Raw genomic sequence first — 20,247 nt, 5'->3', positions numbered from 1 at the left:
TAAATATTATCATGTTCTGTGACCGAGACAAATCACATGTAGCGAATCAAGAACTAGCATATTCAATAAGTATTCACATGAGTACAACGAATGTTGCTTGTTGTCAATCTTAGGCGAACACCATTTATAGTTATTTTTGATGCCATGGGCGGTGCTTTTATTGTCAAATAAATGGTCAATTTTTGAAAACGAATAATCATTTCTTGCAATAATCAAATTAATTTTCATTTGAAAATTGATTACTTCTAAATTTAAGTGATATATAGTTTTCCCATAAGGAAAGTGAAACATGACAATTTTATGCTGACTTGAAAAATCTGAAGATCTGAAAGCCTGGGATTTAAAACTCTTACCTGTTCTTTTCTCTATTTCTGATTGCTTTCCTTTAGATTTTGGATATTGACTTTGTCAAAACCACCACCCCGTCGTTTCAGTGTTAAGTTTTCATGTGTCCAATGAATTATTTTGCTTAAGTTATGTCAGTTCGGCTATTTCTTTTAGTTATGTTAGTTGCAATATTGCTTTGAGTTTGATTTGTGGCTTATTAGTATTGGTGATTATTTTCTTTAAATAGGTGGGTGGTGGGCGTCCTGTTGCTGCAAGGATGGCAGGTCTCAGTGAAGGATAAGTATTGATTCCTTCCCATGTTGACACTGGAAAATAAATTAGATAGTTAATAAATAAGTATATTATTATTATTACTTGCTACTGTCAGAGTCGCAGTACGACAAATTCGATCATTTTTTCCGAAGAACTCGAGACCTTTTATAAAAATTGTGCAAACCAAGACTAATTACACATATAAAAGTTCTCCCTTGTGTTTCAACGCATACATTCCTAGCATAAAGTACAACCCGTACCATATACCTCAACTTCTGAATTTCGTAGAATAAATATTTACCTACGTTGAATTTTTTAAATTTTGATTCGCTATGGCTTAGCCGCTCCTAATTTCATATCAAACCAATTTTCACAGCCCAGATCTTCAAGGCATGCTATTTTTCTTTAGCAAGTGTGCTAGAATGACCTTGACTCTTAGTGGCATTGCCTAAGATAGACATGCAGACATTGGCTGCTGACTTCAAAAACAACCGATCAATTCTAACTGCATAGGTTATACATTATTGCTAGAGAAGTAATACTCGAGTACATGCACGTGTCGCATGGTACATCGATCATGGTAATACCTACTAGAAAATTATTTTGCAGGAACAATTTATGACTCAACTAGTACATCGACCCAAATCTCATTCATTTGAGAGCAATACACGCAATGACTCAAACTCATTTCACAACAAAGCGATATTTTTTGTGTGGAGAAAGTGGAACGCCAAGGGACTGCACGAATGACATATAATTAAAAAAAATAGAAGAAAACCGAGGAACACAATGCCTACTAAGGGCTCAGGCTGGTATGATTGTATTTTCAAAAGTCAGCTTGTAGAAATAACCTTGTTTGTTGCGCTACGCATTTCCCCTGAGTCATACAGGCTCGAACAAACTTGAGAAATGAGGTGCGAAACAAGACGTAATGCGTTCGAAACGGTCGGTATATACGACGCAGAGCTTGATTAGAGAGAACAGGTACTCCGGGTTGTGATATAACGTAAAAAAAAGAATTACCTGCATGTCCTGAGAGATGATTTTCACCCCGGCCGTGTCTCTCACACACCCCAGTTGGTAAAAAACATGGCGGCCACTAGGCTCTAGCTATTTCTCCCGTGTTCTCCCAACTGGCTCCCTTCTTCACGCTTCTCGCCGCCTCGTCGGTTTCTCCCCTCCCTCCCTTCTCTCGTGCTGACGCGGTCCGATCGCAGCCGACGATGCCCCCCCCCCCCCCCCCTGCCCCACCGATTCGCCGTCGCGTGGATCCGTAGATCGCTATTTGGTCGAATACGTCGAATACAATGCGATGATAGGCGATGATCGTATCGCCTCGCCTCGCCTCACATTGCCAATTTGTTTTACTTTGATCCGCATAGATATGTATACATACGTATGTGGAGGAGTGCGGAAATCATGTACGACCGGGCTAAACGCTTGTGCGTGACTGAAGATCTGGTCAAACACTTGTGCCAATACGTGCGTTTATCATGGTAGGTAAGCGTTGCCTGAGCAGCAATTGAAAGATAAACAGAATCACTTCCATTGCAAAGTTAAACCTGGATTTACGGAACAGATTGCAACATTTTCATCAGCGAATGAGAGAGCGCCGAGTACGGATACAGAGGATTTTACGGTGTGACGGGTATTCCGGTTGATTATAGGTATACATGGGTGTACCGATGGTTTCAGTAGCTTCGATACGCTCGCGCGATCTTTACACAGGGCACGTTTCACTTGACAACTTGTATTAACTCAATTTGACAGAAGCCTAGGATTCCAGTGTTTAGTTATTAACTTCGTGCTCTTATTTCCCGACACTGTTGCAATATTTTTTTGCCCCTCATCGTCATATGCTGAAAATACAATTATTAAAATGGTGGTTTTTTTAAATTAGATACACCTTGAACCACTCGGAATTTTCTACATTTATGAACAGATGACGCGGTACAGCGACATGATTTATTTACCTATACAATCTCTTAAGTAGTAAATATGTCTAGCAATTCAGACCTGTGGTACCACAGACAAACCTGAGGTTTTGTGCTTGTGTTAATACACATACCTAGTTTCTTAAGCTTGAGAGTAAGATTATTATTATTGGCTCATGGCATAAAATGTTAATTTCATATTACAATTAGTCTTCACCATATATTTGAATATGCACAGGGAATACTTCTTGAAGTGTTCGCTTCAAGAAATATGCCCTGTATGTAATATACATTGGTGACAATAAGCACTCAATAAAACAGCATAGATATCTGTGATGCTGTACAAGATTCTTTGTTTTACACTAAAATTGCGACCAAATAGTACGAATGAAAATATCGAAAATATATGTTGACTTACTCTCGTTTTAATATAGCAGGTAGTACATTTATGAAATGAGTTATAACAATTTTACTTCATGAATTATATGGTTACAATGTGTACATCTTGCACTATGCACTTGCACGTTCGTTTAATGTGTGCGATATGTACCCCAGGCAAATTTGCGTATGTAACATGAAACTATAATCCTTCACTCAACCGCTGAAGCTGGTTTATAAACAAAGCAGTTGCTTGGTATCCAGTGGTGATGACTAAATTTCGGAAACATGGAATGATACCTCCGTTACGAGATAACAAAACTTTTTTCGTAATTTTCGTAATAAAAAAATCATTCAATTTTAATAAGCGACACATGTTTGTGGCCAGCGCATGCATATTGTCACTCAGAGAATGAGTAGTAAATACCGTAATACTATTCCCCTCACCCACACTGCCGCCCTGCCATTCCTGCCTGCATTTACCTCATGCTCTACTCGTTTAAATTATGGATTACGAATAAGTTACACGTGGATGACTCCTGCTTTACAATCTATACAAATTACAAAATGACTGTCACCATTCCATACGAATAACAGGACAGAAGAGGGAATATACGCGATCTTATGTTCATGGAAATCTACTATTGTTCTGTAATACCACGTGTTTAAAGGTCGGCGGCAACTTCTACCTTGCATTTCATCATTTTTCGTTGATTATCATATAGTGAATATCACTGGCTCGAAGAAGCGCCAGACTCACGGACACCAAAACGCGTTTTTAGAAACACTGGCATTATTTTCCGTTTCAGTTCAACTGTCTGGGCCCCGAATTTAAATGACTTCATAATATATTGGGTTCATTTAAATGAAATCACAGTTGTTTAGAACCTTCTGCTTTTTTTGGAGGAGGCGGAACGCTCGATGTAACTGTTGTTACGGTAGGATCCCTCACGTCTCTACTTTCTGGTTTCATAACCGACGTTTGTTGCGACAGCTCACTTCTCTCATTTGAAGATGTGCTTTTATTGTCTGTCTTGGTTTCCGCATTTGTAATTTTTGTCCCTGTTGCTTGAACAGTTGCATTGCCTTCAACTGATTCTGCTTGCGAAGATGCCGGTACGATTTTTGGTACATCTTCATGTATCGGCTCTGTTGCTTCTTTCGTTTCTGTTCCTACTTTCTTCAGTGCTTTTTGGATTTGCTCCTCTATTTCGAGGACCTCTTCTTTGTCCATTAGTTCGATGAGCTCATCCATCTGCTTTTTGCTGAGTTTCACGTCTTCTTGCCCGATCAGTTCCACCACCTGCCATGGAAATGAAAATTAACAACCAACCAAGCACACTAGGAAAATGAATCAAAAAATAGATTGTCTTATGAAATGATGATGTTTACCCGGAGTACATCTTCAATTTTTATGGCACCATCACGATCATCGTCAATCTTTCCAAGAATTTCTGCAATTCTGGTTAACCGAGAATCATCGGGAACACTTTGTATTCGTTTTATAGCTGCGATTAGTTCGTCTATCTTAACGAGCTCTGCAGTCACATGTGAATCTTTTTTCTCCTCTGAACTAAGTCCCTCTATTTTCTCTTTAATTTTCTTTTCAGATTGCTCAAGCTCTGCCAAAACTGCGTCCATTTTGCCAATCATCTTGTTCACCTTAGTAAACAGGCGTTTCGCTCCCTTTGACACCTTCAACCCTTCTATGTCAGCCTCTCCCTTTGCTTGAGCTTTCATTTTGTACAGTTCCTGAATATCTTCTTGATATTCGGCCATTTCTTCTTTAAGCTCCTTTATTTCTTCCTTTTCCACGGCCATTTGTTTTTCCTAGTAAAAACCCAGGGAAATAATTATGACATATTTCCTAAATTTATTATTTTTGCCTTAGTTAAATAAGAGCAATCTTATGAACTCTTGGTAAACGGGTTGTGAGAAAGGATTTTATTCATCGTGGTTCATCTAAGTTAGTTTCCCAGCGAGTTGGTGAAAAAATTTGTAATTAAGTGGCCTCTACATACCTTGCCAAGAGTGTCTAAAGCTTGCTCCAAGACTTTGACGTCTTTAGTAGTGATTTCATCTTGGTTTTGAAGAGTAAGATCAATCATAGATGGTTTAGGAATCCTCTCCTCTCTTTTCTCTTGCCTTTCTTCTTCGATCTTACGCTCTTCTTCTTTGATAATTTCGATATTCGTTCGGTGATCGACCTTACCCTCCTTCTCACTGATAGCACCCTTTGTACGGGTCACCACAGTATCAGGTAGTGCCGATATAGTAGCTTTCAGTTTGTCGGAAGTAGGAATAGTGTCAGAAACCATGAGTGCGCGTGACAAAAGTAATAGCGTTGGAGGTACCTTTTCACCAAGACTCAGATCCAACCATTGCGCTAACTGTTCTCTCAACTTCGAGTCCGGCATTCCATATGCTCTCATTCCTCGAGCTCGACACGCTTGCTGCAATTCTGCTCTCGTCAGGGATTCGACTCCTTCTTTGTCAATCATCTGTCAAAAAACTTTTTTAGTCAAGTGACAGAATGCGCTAAGATACAATCACAGGAGGAATTGTGGAAATTAAGTATCAGTGGGTGATACTTGTAGAATTGAACATACCCTGTCGTCAGCAGCAAGACTTCTCAACTTCATTCTCAACTGAAAGCGTAAAAAGTTGGTGGTACCAAGAGTTTGTACATCCACTACCCTACATAGCGCTATCAGCTGTGGTCGGGATAAAGAATCAAGTGTTATTTCATCCTCAAACTGTTTACTAAATTTCATTATTTCTTCATTGGAAACGACGGCACCCAATCTAATTTTATAGAAAAAGTCACTGAATTCCTTAGCTTTTTCTGAGTTTCGATCTGACGACTGCACGGCCATATCATCCAGTGTTTTTTGTAGAAACTTGGCTACCTCTAGTTTGACCTAAGAATAATATGATTAGTTGAAGGATAGCTTAAATTTTACCATATAGGATAGTCAATACGTAACATAAATTATAAGTCAGTATCCACTAATGACAATAGACTGTATATTGCCATACTCAATCATGGCTGCTTCTGTTAATTAACAATCAGACCTTTGAATTCTAATAATAAAAACTATTTAAACTAATGAAATTTTATCTAATTGAAACAGATAGATCTCCGGTATAATTTGTACTTATTCTAGCTCGTATATCTGGAAAATAATCTAATAGTTGGACAACATTTCTTCTTCTAAGGTGGACAAAATCAGAATATTTGATAGAAAACTCTGCATTCAATTATTACAAAAGAAAATAGCATTACCTTCAGTGCCTGTTTCAATTTATCTTCTTTCTCAGTTGCAGTTTGAAAAGTAGATGGTAATAATCCTGGAAATAATTTAATCGCTACTGGCAGCAACAATTCCATAAAGGGCACAATTATGAACACAGAGAATGGTATGAGTCTAAAGACATCACCCGTCGTTTTAATGAGCTGAAAGCAAACATTATTGTGGTATTCAATCCATGCATAATAAAATCAAATGAGGTTTTATTCTCATCCTAAGACAGAGTCCGAACCTACCAGCCTATGCTCTCTTCTGCTCAAGTCTTTTCCACGTAGAATGCGCCATATCAATTTTGCTGAAATCTTCATATCTAGTCCCAACAATCGAAACCCATGATAGTAATGTTGTATTTCTGCTTTCACTTTTTGCCAGATCGTTCGTTTTACAGCGATAGCTTTTGTTGGGGATTCGGCTACTGTATTTGTTGCACCAGTAGTGAGCTTATCTTTTTCCGATTGCTCCTTTTGCTCCTTGATGTTTTTTACTGTTTCTTCAACTTTAGAAGAGTGCTCCTGATGCCCGTTCCATGTCAGAGACAGGTAAAAATTTCGATTTTGCATGTATAAATGGTTTATAGGATGATAACTTGTTAGCAGCGGTTCTACAGGTTTAGAAAATGTTTGGAAACTTCTCGTACTCGAACAAACTGGTGTGACATAGTTAAGACTACGATAGTGCCCACACCATGTTTTACAGTAGCATCCATCTGGGAAGAAGCAAGAAACAAAGTGAAATAAACAACTCGGGATCTATAATGGTATCTTATGACACTAGTGTGTTACGGATGGATCAAAGTAAAAGATGTCGCAATAAAAAAAAATCACGTTTATCATGTAAATGAAATAATGATTTCATTAAAAACAGTCCACTCTTACTGTTTTTAGATTTAATGGATCAAAGTACAAACATGTTTGCGAATATTTCACTAGATAAGAAGATGAGATGAAAATCGAGTGACATTCAACAAAAGTGATAGATGGGAAATAAATCGTATTGAAGAGTCTCGTACAGCTGTTGAAATTCGACTTGCTTTCGAATTTTATGTATAAGTATGTGCCAAACTTGGCTAATTGCTTTACATATGTATATAACATCTGACTTCTTGGTGTAACATACGAATCGTATGGATTTTCGAAACCGGCAATGAAATATAATGACAGGGCCGATTCGATTCCGATCACCTGTTAGATGTATTGAAACCTAACCTAGGTCAACAATTCGCATAGCTAATGCACACAATCGATAGAGTGAATCTGGGAAAAACTTGACGCGAATACACTAAAAGAAAACCAACGAAAATATGATGCCCGTCAGTGGTATAAATAGTCGTGAAATACACGCGTTTCCATGTTACATAAACATGAGATGGCACGTATCGTGTCCCTGTAAGCGATCAAGTTGACGGCACATGTACGGTAAAATGAATACAGTATTAATGATGAACAGAGTATTTTATACGTACGATTGAATACGCTGGATCGTACAGCCATCGTTGTACGGGTATAAAATAATGGATACATTACGAACTATGTATTTTTTCTAACTTTTTTGTGACCGTGTTCCTCATGAAAACACGATAAGACACAGCCATCACAAATCTTCGGACCAGCATGAAGTTTCCTACTAGTCAAATCAGCTGAGACCTCGCAGTTCTGACGCGTTTCTTCTCCACCTCTGTCTGGAATTTTGTTCGCGCAACGTTGCTCACCGTGAATCTGTATTTTTCGGACTGCTAGAACAGAATATTTCACATTTTATTTATCCATTGTCGCACCCTTCCTTCAATCGCGTTTAGACTTATTAATGCTGTTATTGACGGACGTTAGTTAAATCGTAACGTACCATTTGAATAGGATGGAACATATCGGATGATGAAATATAACGATTTTTTTTGAAAGCGCGCTGATGTCCAATGTAAGCCGCCATTACGTTTAGTGCCAAGTAAAAACGAGCTTCGTGTTACAATGTTTATTTTCACATCGACGTCGCGTATCGGTGTAAATTATTAAAAGCAAAGAACACGCCCGGTTGGGTTTTGTTCAGGATGTCGATGAAGATGTATGTGATCCGGGTTCAGTACCGGATCGCGATTATCTACGGTAAAAAAATAAACGATTTCCGTGCGGTCAGTTTCTAGATTCTCCTAAGTGAGGTGGCACGCGTATCGCTGATTGGTCGAATCTCTCCTCCGATTGATCGCGTTCATGTGACCTTTTTCCGTTTATGCAAAACTTTGGGATATTTTTCTCATGATCTCGTGGCAAAACAACAACAGGCGAATTCTACTCTTGAAAGTTTAACAACGACGTTGCTTAGCGCGTCCAATAGTTGTACAAAACTCCGTGGACAAGTGTTCTACGTATGTGCTGTGTGTTTCGGAAGCTACAAAACAAATGAATCACCGCTGCTGAATATAATTTTGCAAAATAAAAAGATTTTCCTTGATTTCGCGATGTTGTCACGGCGAATATTTGCTGATTGAAAGTCACGGTCATGCGTAAGGGAGGTGAACACGGAACCACTATGTGATCCTGGTGCTTATAGTTGTGCCATCAACATCGAGACAGAATTCAGAGAAGAGAACAGAAACAATTTTATTTGACGACATTCATTTTCTAATCTACGGCATATAAGACGTTCCATTGTCTTCTTCAATCGTTAACCAGCCACTCAACTTGGTCTTTGCCAGTCTTGGCGTTTTCGTTACCATTGTCACGCGAACTTGTGCGGAACATCCTGTTCTTATTGTTACAACTCTCATAGAGACTTGCTCTTATCTATCAGCCAATAAGAGATCGGGACACAAACTTAGCCCAAATAACGTGTTGTCTACTGTATCACGATTGATTACAGTTGCTGTTGTTGCTAAATTCACTGACAGGTCATTCACTCTCGAAACTATTCCAGATTCCCTACGGTAGAAAAATAATAATAAATTTGGCCACTGAGTGAAATGTAATGAATCATCAAGATGTGCAGGTCGATATCTCAACCGACTAAATAAAACCAGACACCCAATCATTATTCATATTCCTTTACTTCGCTTATTTTTTTATTCGATAATACTCTCTCGACATCTAAATACAAATGGGCGACTCAACCTATTCGGATTTCCTTCTCGGCTTCGGGGGCAGCACCATTGACGGACTTATAAAACAGGAACCAGCGCAGGAAATGGTGCCGTCATCCGCTTCTGTCCCGATACCTTGTGGGCACAGAGGTACTAGAGGTGTCTATGACCAATTCTCACCTTCTCCGTTGACCGCCCCGTCAGCTTGGGGGTCCAGGCCGGACCACGTGATTTCACCCTTTAAGATAGACCCTGATCAGCTGGATACGTCATTCAAGATGGATGATGACGATATATTTCAAGTTGACAAGGCTGACTTATTCCAAGGTCCCACACTTGCTGAATTAAATGCTAACGATGATACTTTACTTGGCGATTTAAACTTTGACGATTTACTCCTGCCCGAAGAACAGAATCAGCCACTCAAGATGTGTAATGATTTGACGCAATCCTCCACCTCCCTCTTTGGGAGTGGATCCAATTTTGCTCCTAGTAGTTTTCCACAATCTGGCCCTTTGTATCGCAATATTCACAACTCGCAGAACTCTTCCTCCGGCTTTCACACGAATGGTGGTATCAGTCTTATGGAAACAGCCGAGACAACCAGTCCCCCAGCATATCCTAGTCCAGGCACAAGTAATGTAGCAGGTACTATTGTAATTCAATTATATTTGAAATATTTCATAAAGTTACATGGACAGGCGATAAGTCCCGGTTGAAGCTGTCACATTTAACAAAGTGAGCTTGAAATTCCGCAACTTCAACAGCGGATTTAATTCACCTTTATTATATTTATGCAAAACCATATTTCAGTTGACAGGTACCTTCAAAGATTTTCTCATTTTACAGGCAGTTCAACGGCAAGTTCGTCAACGTCACCCCACTTAGTACCTCGGAATCCAGCTCAGTCTACACTTCATGAATTGTTGATGCGAAAGGTTGATAACCCAACAACTAGCCCAATGCGAGGACAGATAGATCCAGTATTGGTAATGGGGGGAAAACCAAAATCTTCCCGATTATCAATGTCTGCACCTTCCCAAACTATGGGATTGGAACAAATCTGGGCTCGGAGGGAGCCCCGACAGCACCTACTAAGCACAGGCAGCTTGGGACTGGCAGAAGCTGGCTCTACCAGCAGTCTTAGTACCGGTGGGGCACTCAGCCCAGATCCCCTCAGTCACCTTGATCCTTTCAGTCATGATGAGGAATATGAAGACAGCGACGACGATAGCGACCACTATGATGACTACAGTTCCGACAATGGTAGTTCTTTTGACACCCGAATTCCTTTGATTTTGATTCTATTGTAAGTGTCCAAATTCTATCGACCTCAATCATGGCTTTCAGACTCCGGCGGTAGCGATGTCGAGGAACAAGGGGGCGTCAAAGTAGCTGGTACTGGTGACGGAAACAGAGAGAGTAGGCACAGTAAGAAGGAGCGCTATTTTTGGCAGTACAATGTGCAGGCAAAAGGCCCAAAGGGCCAGAGGCTGGTAGCTCGGGCCCGACTAGAAGATCCGCATGTGTTGAACGAGGCCACAGACCCGGTATTTAGTCCGCATTGCGCTCTGAGAGGCATAAAGCACAGTGGTAAAGCTCGTAAAGGTGATGGAAACGACCTGACGCCGAATCCCAGGAAGCTCTGCAGCATTGGACGGGAGTTGGATAAACTTTCAAGCGTTATAAACGATATGACGCCAGTCTCGGAATTACCCTTTAATGTTCGGCCCAAAACGCGCAAAGAAAAGAACAAACTCGCATCACGTGCCTGTCGTCTGAAAAAAAAGGCTCAACACGAAGCCAACAAGATTAAGTTGCATGGCTTGGAGCAGGAGCACAGTGAGTTTATTATTGAATTGACGACAGTCATTTTTACAATTCGGCTGATTACTAACATCGAGATTATTAATTGTCCGTAGGACGACTGATTCATGGCATCGCTCAGATAAAGCAAACTTTAGCTGCAAAATTGATTGAGGCTAATCCAGAGAAACAGGAAGAACTGACTCGACAAATGGAAAAAATCTGCAAAGCAGCAACTAGTGAGTATGCAACTATTTCAGTCTCACTGTAACTTGAATTATGGCAATGCCTTGCAATCATAAAGTGCACTGCTATAGTTCAAATGTAACAGCGCGTAACATATTCAACATGTTTTGATCACGAGAGGCATGACTTTATATTAATGATATCTTTATATGTATTCCAAATGAAGAGGTGCGAATCGCCGGCCAAACCACCGAATTCGTCAATAAAGTGTTGGACAAGGTCAGAGCTGGGGTGCCCGATGGAGGAATTGATGATTTTTAGTATACAGTTGTTTTCATCGTTATGTGTTTCGTTCAACTATGTACAGAGGACGAAAGATTTTATGGAATACATGCGAAAGCAAGGCTACATTTTTTGTTATTATAAAATGACACGATAAATAACTATTAATTTATTACTTATCATTAGTGTAGTAATGTATATTACGTTACCTATAAACGTATGTGTATCCGAGGACCGTAAAATTTAGAGAGAATCACGTTTAATTCCTTTGCGGTATCTCACTCTGAATACCTTCAACTCTCGCTTCAACGTTCGTAATTATTCCTTCTCCTCGTTTTTTTGGTAAATTGAAACATTAAATTACTGTTTTCCCACGCAATGGAAGATGGTTCAGTTTATATTCTATGTATTTTCGGAAACTGACAATAAAATGTTTAACTAGCTTTTATTCATTTTCGAGGGTCTGCATCAGATGTAGGTAATACAGCATTGTTGATTTTCTATTCGAGAAGTAATTTATGGGAAACAATATCTTGAGAGAGCGAATATTGTGTAAAATGTAATACTGAATAATAAAACCAGCCGACACGATCCTCGGATACAGAAATGTAGTTGACTTGGTCTACCTCAAAAAGTAACTCTATACCTGCTACAATATTTAAATGGCTGAAAAAAAAAAATCGATTTATACGGCGATATACATAAGTATATATGTATACTATTATTATACGCGTCGCAAACAGAACAGTAGTTTTTAGTTAATAGATTGGGAAATTGCTCTGGCAGCGATCCCTGGTAGCATATATATATATATATATATATATATGACTTGGTTTTTAAATATTTTATTAAATATATCTTATTATATAATGATATACAATCTGAAATATATGTCAACCTATAGCCAAACTGACACTTAACTGAAAATCGATCAGAACTGATTGTAACTACAGCGCTCCAAATTTGAAACTTGATCACATTTACTTGATAACATTTTTGGAATACATGAGAGCTGTGTCATTTTGACTTTAGGTACTCAAATATATTTATACATATATTTGAAAATCTTTGATACACACCTACATATATATATTTTTTTTACATTACTTATAATGGCCTCGATAGAAGAAATTGAGACTGTCACGTTGTTTGAGAATGTTTAATTTCAAGCGAAAGACTTTACATCGAGCAGAATGAAATAATAAATTAGAAATTGAAGTTTGAAAAAAAAGAAAGAGCTATATGATGTTTGAAAAATCCGGGGTTTAATATTTTTATCACTTTCAAAAAAAAAAATCCCGCAAGGGGTGAATAACGTAGGCAGGCTACTACATAACGCGACATTGTAACTGTACCAAAAATTTTACTACCATTATCAGTTGTTTGTCGTTATAAAACTTTTTGGAATTTATTCCGATAAATAAAGCTGCGTTCGGTCTTCTGATTCTCGATTACCTTGAAACGCGTTGCGAGAAGAGAGAAGAACACTTTGAAATGTGTCGTGAGAAGAGGCAAGAAGCTTTGCGTTTCGAAGTAATCAAGGAATCAGGTGTAAAAACCGAACGCACAAAAAAAGTATTTATATTTTTTTAAACTTTTTTTTAAGCATAACCACAACTTTTACAAAGAAATGTGTACCATTAGACATTCAGTGAACGATCCATTGTTGTGTGTAGCCTGTATACCTCATTTTAAGAATTAAAGATAAATTTGAAGATATACAGTCTTGTGTTATAATTATTTTTAGAAAAATATAAACAAGTCTTAATGCACAGTAAAATCAAATTGGGATAAAGGATCATCCGTATTTTTGTAAGCGCTTTTTTGATGATATTTAAAATTAAATTTAGGAGTGAAATTTGGCCGTAACAGTGAGCTATTCGATGAATTGAATATATTATGCCAAAAACGTGATTGGCGTGTTACAATTGTGTAAAATTATTCTATGCCTTATGGAACGTGGGTATAACTATTGTGTGTACATTAAACATTTTTACCGGCGATTAGAACGATAGCTTTTGACCGGGAAGGACTGGATATCTTCATGAACTTTAAAAAATACACATTAATTTGATATTTTACAGTTAGGAATTTTAGAAATCAGTTGTAAAGAATCAACAGTTGATTTTGTGATAAATGAATAACGATTTTAAACACGAGAACTTGTCGTCCAACAGTCAAACTTTTATAAAAAGAACATTGCAACAAATTTCATTATTGGCGATTGGCTTCTATTGAAAGTTAATAAAAGTGGAGCAATAATTGACGTGCAAATTATATCTCTAGCAAATTTTGAACACAATGAAGCACCCGACAAGTAAAGAAGCTTTTTATCCTCAATGAAAAAATTTATTGTTTTATTAAATTCGAATTTATTGATATCGCAACTCGTATTATTGTACCAAGGGAAATGTAACAAGTAACTTACGAAGTGAAATAAGAGATTACAGAATGCTGCTACTTGACCTGCGAGTCCTTTTGTTAATTGCGACTGAATAAGAACTGTAAAACTTTCAATCATGATAAAGGTTATTTTATTCACATTATAAATATCCATAATAAATATGAATGATTAACGACAACGTACACGTATATAAATAAACATTGCATCATCTGTAAAAGGTTACAATATATATAATAGAATAAAATTATGATCAACTGAAAATTGAGTCGACACATTTTACTGCGTTCAGCAAGTGAAAAAAAGTAGTAACATAACAAGTACCTAAAGTAGTTACTGGTCATTTGACGCAAACGGGCTTTGGCTTTGTGCATTCTTGTACTGATCTGAAATAGCTTTTTATACATCAAACATTTTGATTGTTATAATACTGCTGGTATAGCGAGATACCATACGAAATCCAGTGACTGTTAGTTCGGTATACAAAGTACTTTAGGACAATTGGGTAAAAGACATGGCTTCTAAATGATAAGTCTATATCTTTACACACATTATAAACAAAATGTACATTGATTGCTACCAGTAACGAAAGGCCTATTAATTTTACTGAAAATGACGTAAAATTACGACTAGACTAATCTCATCCTCGCCACGGCATCTAGTGTGTACACGATCGCTAACCAATACTTATACAGAATATTGCATGAGCCCCATGCTAACAAACTTATACAAGTTTCACTTTGAAAATGCATGTTATTCAGAAGTAAGGTACTTTGGTATAGATGATCGCAAGATCCCAGCTCTGTCATTGATAACAGCAGAGATTATGCTAATATATCTATATAAATCTGCTCACTGATGTTATTTTAGAACATTACCATGTACTGCGAATCGATTAAGCTTGATGAATAAAGTCATCAGAGAACAAACGCTTTCGTCTGATTTATACAAGGTTCGATGTCATCGACAGGAAAAAAATGTAAACCTTCGTGTTGGCAATCGATACAGCTAGGTCTACTTGCACTTATTACATACAAGTAAGGGGAGAAATTCACGAAACGTGTAACATCCACCTGTCATTTTAAAGAAATATATATGTATTCAATCACCACTTTTTGGTATAATTTTTAAGGTGCGGTAAACCATGACTTATTAAATTAAATCAATTTCAAAGAAGGTTCCAATTATTTGCCATAAATGACGGATATTATTTGACTAGATTTATGTCACAGACAATGTGATACATGAAAAATTGTTTTGAATAAGCTTTGCTGCCTGAATTATGCGTACCGCTATTCTCATCGAAATCTAATACTAGACAGATATTTTATGTACATAACGTAGGCAATCATGGATTATATTATATTTACAACGTTGCGATCTACGTGCGTATAAATCGGAATCATATACAAAGCATTAGTAAAATTAAGAAGTGGATAAAAAAAATTATTTCAGCACAACCTCATAGGCTTAAAAGTATTTGAAACAAACTATTGTTTCATTTCAATATAGCTGTATAATCAAACGAATTAGAAGACATTGAGCTACGTTACTATATATCATCTACTTACAGTTCCTCTTATTACAGGGAAGCAAAAAAACTAGCTTAAAAATGAATTATTTTGCCCTAAATTTCTAATACAAGCAATATTGTTTGCACGATCAAATCACGTCACACAGCTGTGTTTTGTATAACAACTGCATTTTCTGAGAGTATCAATGAGTTTAAAAGTTAAGTGCAATAAAAATTTTTTCACGTACGTTTTGTATCACTTGCTGGAATTTAAAAACACATACGTTTCCTCGGAGTATGTACATAGCGCGTATGTAAGGCGAAGATCAAAAATAAAATACTGAAATTGCTCTAAATTATTCTCTATAATGCGCGTAATGATAAAACTCAAAAGACTCTCCATATTCATTTAATTAATTTTAAAATGTGAGATGTGCAGGAACATTTTTTTCTCATTCTGGAAATCTATACGCATGGTGTTTGCTTAGGCCAAATGGTCAATTAAATTCTTAAGTCATTTTCTTTTGCTCTGAGATGGAATGGGCTGAAAGAATAATCTAAACTAATCTAGAGAAATGCCTTGGATCCATGAACTGAGATCACTTGTCTCTTCGCAACTGAGACTTAGTGGTTGCTTTTTCTTTTTTCTCGAGTCTAGAATAGTTTGCGCGGCCCGTCTGCCTGTTAAATAAGCTCCATGAACAGTACTGTAAAACGACGAGTGAGTATGTTCCCCGGCAAATGTCACTCTTAAATTTGTTGCATCGTCGCCACTGTGCAAAGGTTCAACAATGGTTTCGATATCCATCTGCCCTGCGCCAACTGCTATTGCTGTATAAGAACCTCGACTAAATGGCTGTGAGTGCCACGAAGTTGTTACGCAGGATTTTGGTACAGGGACAAACGGATCGTTGAGGAATCTTCTCAGTATAGACGTACACGCTTCAGCTACCTCTTTTGTACTTAGCCTTTCCATGTATTCAGCAGCGTTTCCTGGTGTGAAAATCGTTTAACATGTATAAAAAGATGTTGCTTGCTGTTGCCCAAGTTTCAACAGAGGAGCAGATTATTTTTTGCTCACCAGATATCCAACCAAGTAATAACGTATCTGAAACTTTACTGAACGAGTAAATTTTCCGGAACCAAGTTTTACTTAGATCCTCTTTCTCGGCCTCTGGCAAACTCCTGTCATCCCAGAGAAGCATGATTTCAGATATTCCTGGATTCAGGAATGGTCTTTCGTACTCTAGGAATATTTTATCGACAGTTCCAAATAAGAGCCGATCTATAGCATCTAATTTAGAAGTGGGTAATGGCGGCTTGAACAGCTCACGGGCTTTTTCTTTTAGTACACCCAACGGTAAGGTGCAAACAATTTTTTCTGCAAAAAATTTCTTGCCATTTTCACAACACACCTCTACAGGCCAATCTTTTGCGGTACTTCGTATTACTGTTCTATCAGAATCATCAGAATCAGTACCATCTGTTGCATCTGCATTATCCCACCTAAGAAGAGTGCATTAACAATACCTAGATTGTGTGAAATGTTGATTGAACCTCTGTGAAAATCTTTGCATTCAACCGTCAAGAATATCCATTACGGATCGAAGATCTAATTCAGTATTGAAGAATTTTTTGAATTCAATCCACTTACCTTATACATGAGACGATATGCCTAGTGCGAATACAATTTTTAGGAATGTGTCTGGCAACTGGTTCCAGAATCGCGCTGTACCCTTGCGGCAAGCTTATATTTCCACCCTGAAGTTCTGCATAAGATCCCATCTCCAAGAGATCTACTTCGTCCATTGTATCACAGCCAGTTATGCACGTTTCTCTTTTGAGCAAACAGTCAAAAAGTAATTCTCTTCGTCTCCTTTCTTCAGGGGGCAGTGAAGAGAGATAAAGATGAGCTTCAAGTGCAATGTGAGCACCTACACTGTCTACTCCCTCAGGGGGGCTGTAGGCACTTAAAAAATATTCCTCACAGCGCCTTAGGAAACACACATAGGCTTCGTAAATTTCTTGAAGCACTTGGAATGGCACTTGTTTTCCATCCTCCATTGCTGCTACTACCTTATGTGGTTTTGGCACGCTTATTATGTCTATCAATCCGTTTGCCATTGCTAGTTCGAATATCGGGTTGCCCAATACTCCATGGATCCAATTAGCACCTAACTCGATCTTTTCATTCCCTGGAAAGATCAATATTTACACGTGATCCGCAATGGTAGTTCAAGTTTTACATCGGGATAAATGTTGAGGCGAAATTACAGTGAAGAAAAATACTCCACGTGGAAGTGAAAAATACTCCAAGTGGAACATGAAAGACTTTAGAATAGTTTGAACCTAGGATGTTGATCGTGATTATTTGAAATTTTGAAGAAAATGTTACCGAATCCTCCCGTAACAATTGGTTCACCGATTTTGTTCAAATTACAAGTTCGATAATTTCTCACGCAACGGAACGTGTCACGACACAATTAACTGTGTACCGATCGTAAGGCATGCTTCAAAAATAATAGAAGCCGATAACGCAAAGTATTTTTGAGGTTATGATAAATGTTACCCATCTCTATAGCGACAATACGTCCTCCTATACGTCCTCTTGCTTCAAGCAAAACAAAATCGGTTTCTCCGTTTTTTAAAAAATGGTTGGCCGCTGCCAAACCGGCCATTCCAGCCCCAATAATGATTATTTTCGAATAAATTTGATCATCATCCGAATCTCTCGTCGATGATTCCGCCATTTTTAAATGCCTGTCAATCCAACCAGATGCAACTGCACGTCCATACAGGCATGCATGCAATACATACGGCAGGGCCGCTAGGAGGAGGGATTTTTGCTACAGTGCTGTAGAACTGAACAGCTGTTCCGTGCAAGACTATGTCCGTGAGTCAAGAGGAAGAACTTTTCAACGTGCATATTCGCATCGAACAGAATGAACACGGAAGATGACAAGCCCGTTCAAAGCGAAGCGATGTTTGCAGAGAAAACACACATCAAATTTCGAGGTCCTAGCAAGGCGTCAGGATCGCAGGGAAGTCGTATAGAAACTGTCAATTTTCAACCGAGTCGTCCTGCAACTCCGAAGCTGTCAGTTAAACAGGATAATGCAAAAAAACACGGTACATATATTTCCCAAGAGATGTTTATCCAACTACACCGTGCACTACTCTCCGAATTCTTCCAATAAGAATCGTTATCCTCACTCATCAGCCTTTTATTACATCGGTTCTCTTAACGAACGCAAATGGTTTTCGAGGTTACATAGCAACTGTTTTAGTTTGATTTCAATGATCCGAGTATTTGACAATTATCAAATAAATTGTCCCATCTTAACAGGGATATCGCTGGGTCAATTTTTGAAAACAGAATTGACACGCGGTTATCAATTGGAACATGATGAAGAACGATACTCCGCCAGACGAGAAAAAATCTATTCGTTTATGAAAATACCCAGGGAGCTGGAGAAGTTCATGGCTTATGGGTTTTTCCAGGTGAGTGGTTACTGTGAATTCTCATATTTGTTACTAATCACAACGAACAAAGACTTTGCGTCAGAAGGAGGAAATCAAAAGTTCAATATAAATGCATGTCTTATTATCAGTGTGCAGATTCATTCCTGTTTGTTTACACTTTCCTGCCCCTGAGATTCGTCATGGCTCTTTGGGCGGTAGTAACACGGCCGTTGATGCGCTGTTTAAGGTGAGTTGTGTAGTTGCTGCAAATAGAAAATTAAGCCTTCGGTGTTAATGAGTCAATAAAGTTTGTCGATATTATTCTTTTTGTTTTTGTTCTAGAGGTAAAAAATTGAACGACAAGAAAGGAGAGAGGTTATTAAGGCCGGCAGAGGTTTGTGATCTTCTGAAAGGAGTCGTTGTTGTTGCATGCTGGGCTGCAACCTGGCGAGTAGACACTTCAATGATGTATCATCTTGTAAAAAGCCAGTCCGTTATCAAGCTTTATATCTTTTACAACATGCTAGAAGTTGGCGATCGGCTTTTTAGCGCCTTTGGACAAGATACAATTGACGCCTTGTTATGGACAGCCACGGAACCACGCACTCGTTCTCATTCAAACCACACCCGCCATCTTGGAACACTGCCTCATCTTCTTTTTGCCTTTGCTTATGTCTGTATCCTTTTCAAACAAAGATGGACATGCACTATTTGATGCTATTCGATATGTTTCCTTCTTCTGCATTGGATTGTTTATTCCTTAAAACATTATGCCAGTGCTGCATAGCATTTTGGTGCTTTTTCAGGCAACAACTCTTAACGTGGCAATAAATAGCAACAATAAAGGTTTGCTAACCATCATGATGTCCAACAATGTAAGTTGCTATTACATTTCGAATGTAGACACGACGAAATGTACACTATCTGCAAAGTATCACCCATGCGTGGTATATGTTATCAAAATTCGATTGCTTCACCTGATAACAAAGTGAATAAATAATGAATCCATTGTAACACGTGAAATTAATATTGGATTTTGTATTTCTTTATAGTTCGTTGAACTAAAGGGATCAGTCTTCAAAAAGTTTGATAAGAACAACTTATTTCAAGTATCTTGTAGCGATGTCAGGGAGCGATTTCACCTAGCTGTTCTCCTTCTTGCCGTATGCTTGCAAACCATGAAGGAATATTCTTGGAAAGCCGATCGTCTTGTCATTCTTCTTCCTGATTGCATACTCGTACTTGTGGCAGAAGTTCTTGTTGATTGGGTAGGTATTTACCTATTTGACAAGGGGAAGGGTAAA

General features: G+C 38.2%; 4 protein-coding genes across 4 annotated transcripts in view; 2 read left to right on the top strand and 2 right to left on the bottom strand.

The window, feature by feature from the left end:
- Positions 1-364: 364 nt before the first annotated feature.
- Positions 365-8,175, bottom strand: LOC107225296 (mitochondrial proton/calcium exchanger protein). The gene is made up of 9 exons (XM_015665717.2): positions 8,066-8,175; positions 7,686-7,955; positions 6,460-6,929; positions 6,199-6,369; positions 5,522-5,833; positions 4,934-5,413; positions 4,305-4,742; positions 1,624-4,215; positions 365-653 (listed from the first exon to the last, which is right to left on the bottom strand). Exons 2-8 carry the CDS (start codon positions 7,741-7,743, stop codon positions 3,784-3,786), a joined length of 2,361 nt encoding a protein of 786 aa, XP_015521203.2. The 5' UTR covers positions 7,744-7,955; positions 8,066-8,175; the 3' UTR covers positions 365-653; positions 1,624-3,783.
- Positions 2,610-20,247, top strand: part of LOC107225305 (protein TAPT1 homolog) — a 20,168-nt gene continuing 2,530 nt past the window's right edge. The window contains exons 1-7 of the mRNA XM_015665730.2: positions 2,610-2,621; positions 18,352-18,610; positions 18,828-18,982; positions 19,093-19,190; positions 19,286-19,620; positions 19,721-19,818; positions 19,996-20,211. Coding sequence (XP_015521216.1) covers positions 18,424-18,610; positions 18,828-18,982; positions 19,093-19,190; positions 19,286-19,620; positions 19,721-19,818; positions 19,996-20,211 — 1,089 coding nt within the window. The 5' untranslated portion in view covers positions 2,610-2,621; positions 18,352-18,423. The remainder of the gene's footprint in view (positions 2,622-18,351; positions 18,611-18,827; positions 18,983-19,092; positions 19,191-19,285; positions 19,621-19,720; positions 19,819-19,995; positions 20,212-20,247) is intronic.
- LOC107225297 (protein CREBRF homolog) lies at positions 8,483-12,272 on the top strand. Its single transcript, XM_015665718.2, has 5 exons — positions 8,483-9,941; positions 10,143-10,559; positions 10,644-11,135; positions 11,216-11,338; positions 11,512-12,272. Exons 1-5 carry the CDS (start codon positions 9,311-9,313, stop codon positions 11,604-11,606), a joined length of 1,758 nt encoding a protein of 585 aa, XP_015521204.1. The 5' UTR covers positions 8,483-9,310; the 3' UTR covers positions 11,607-12,272.
- Positions 12,973-18,358, bottom strand: LOC107225280 (spermine oxidase). The gene is made up of 4 exons (XM_015665692.2): positions 18,051-18,358; positions 17,136-17,676; positions 16,563-16,987; positions 12,973-16,474 (listed from the first exon to the last, which is right to left on the bottom strand). The coding sequence occupies exons 1-4, from the start codon at positions 18,229-18,231 to the stop codon at positions 16,044-16,046; spliced, it is 1,578 nt and encodes a 525-aa protein (XP_015521178.1). The 5' UTR covers positions 18,232-18,358; the 3' UTR covers positions 12,973-16,043.

The sequence above is a fragment of the Neodiprion lecontei genome, chromosome 6 (assembly GCF_021901455.1).
Source record: "Neodiprion lecontei isolate iyNeoLeco1 chromosome 6, iyNeoLeco1.1, whole genome shotgun sequence".
Taxonomy (NCBI): domain Eukaryota; kingdom Metazoa; phylum Arthropoda; class Insecta; order Hymenoptera; family Diprionidae; genus Neodiprion; species Neodiprion lecontei.
This window is presented reverse-complemented; position numbering and strand designations above follow the sequence as displayed.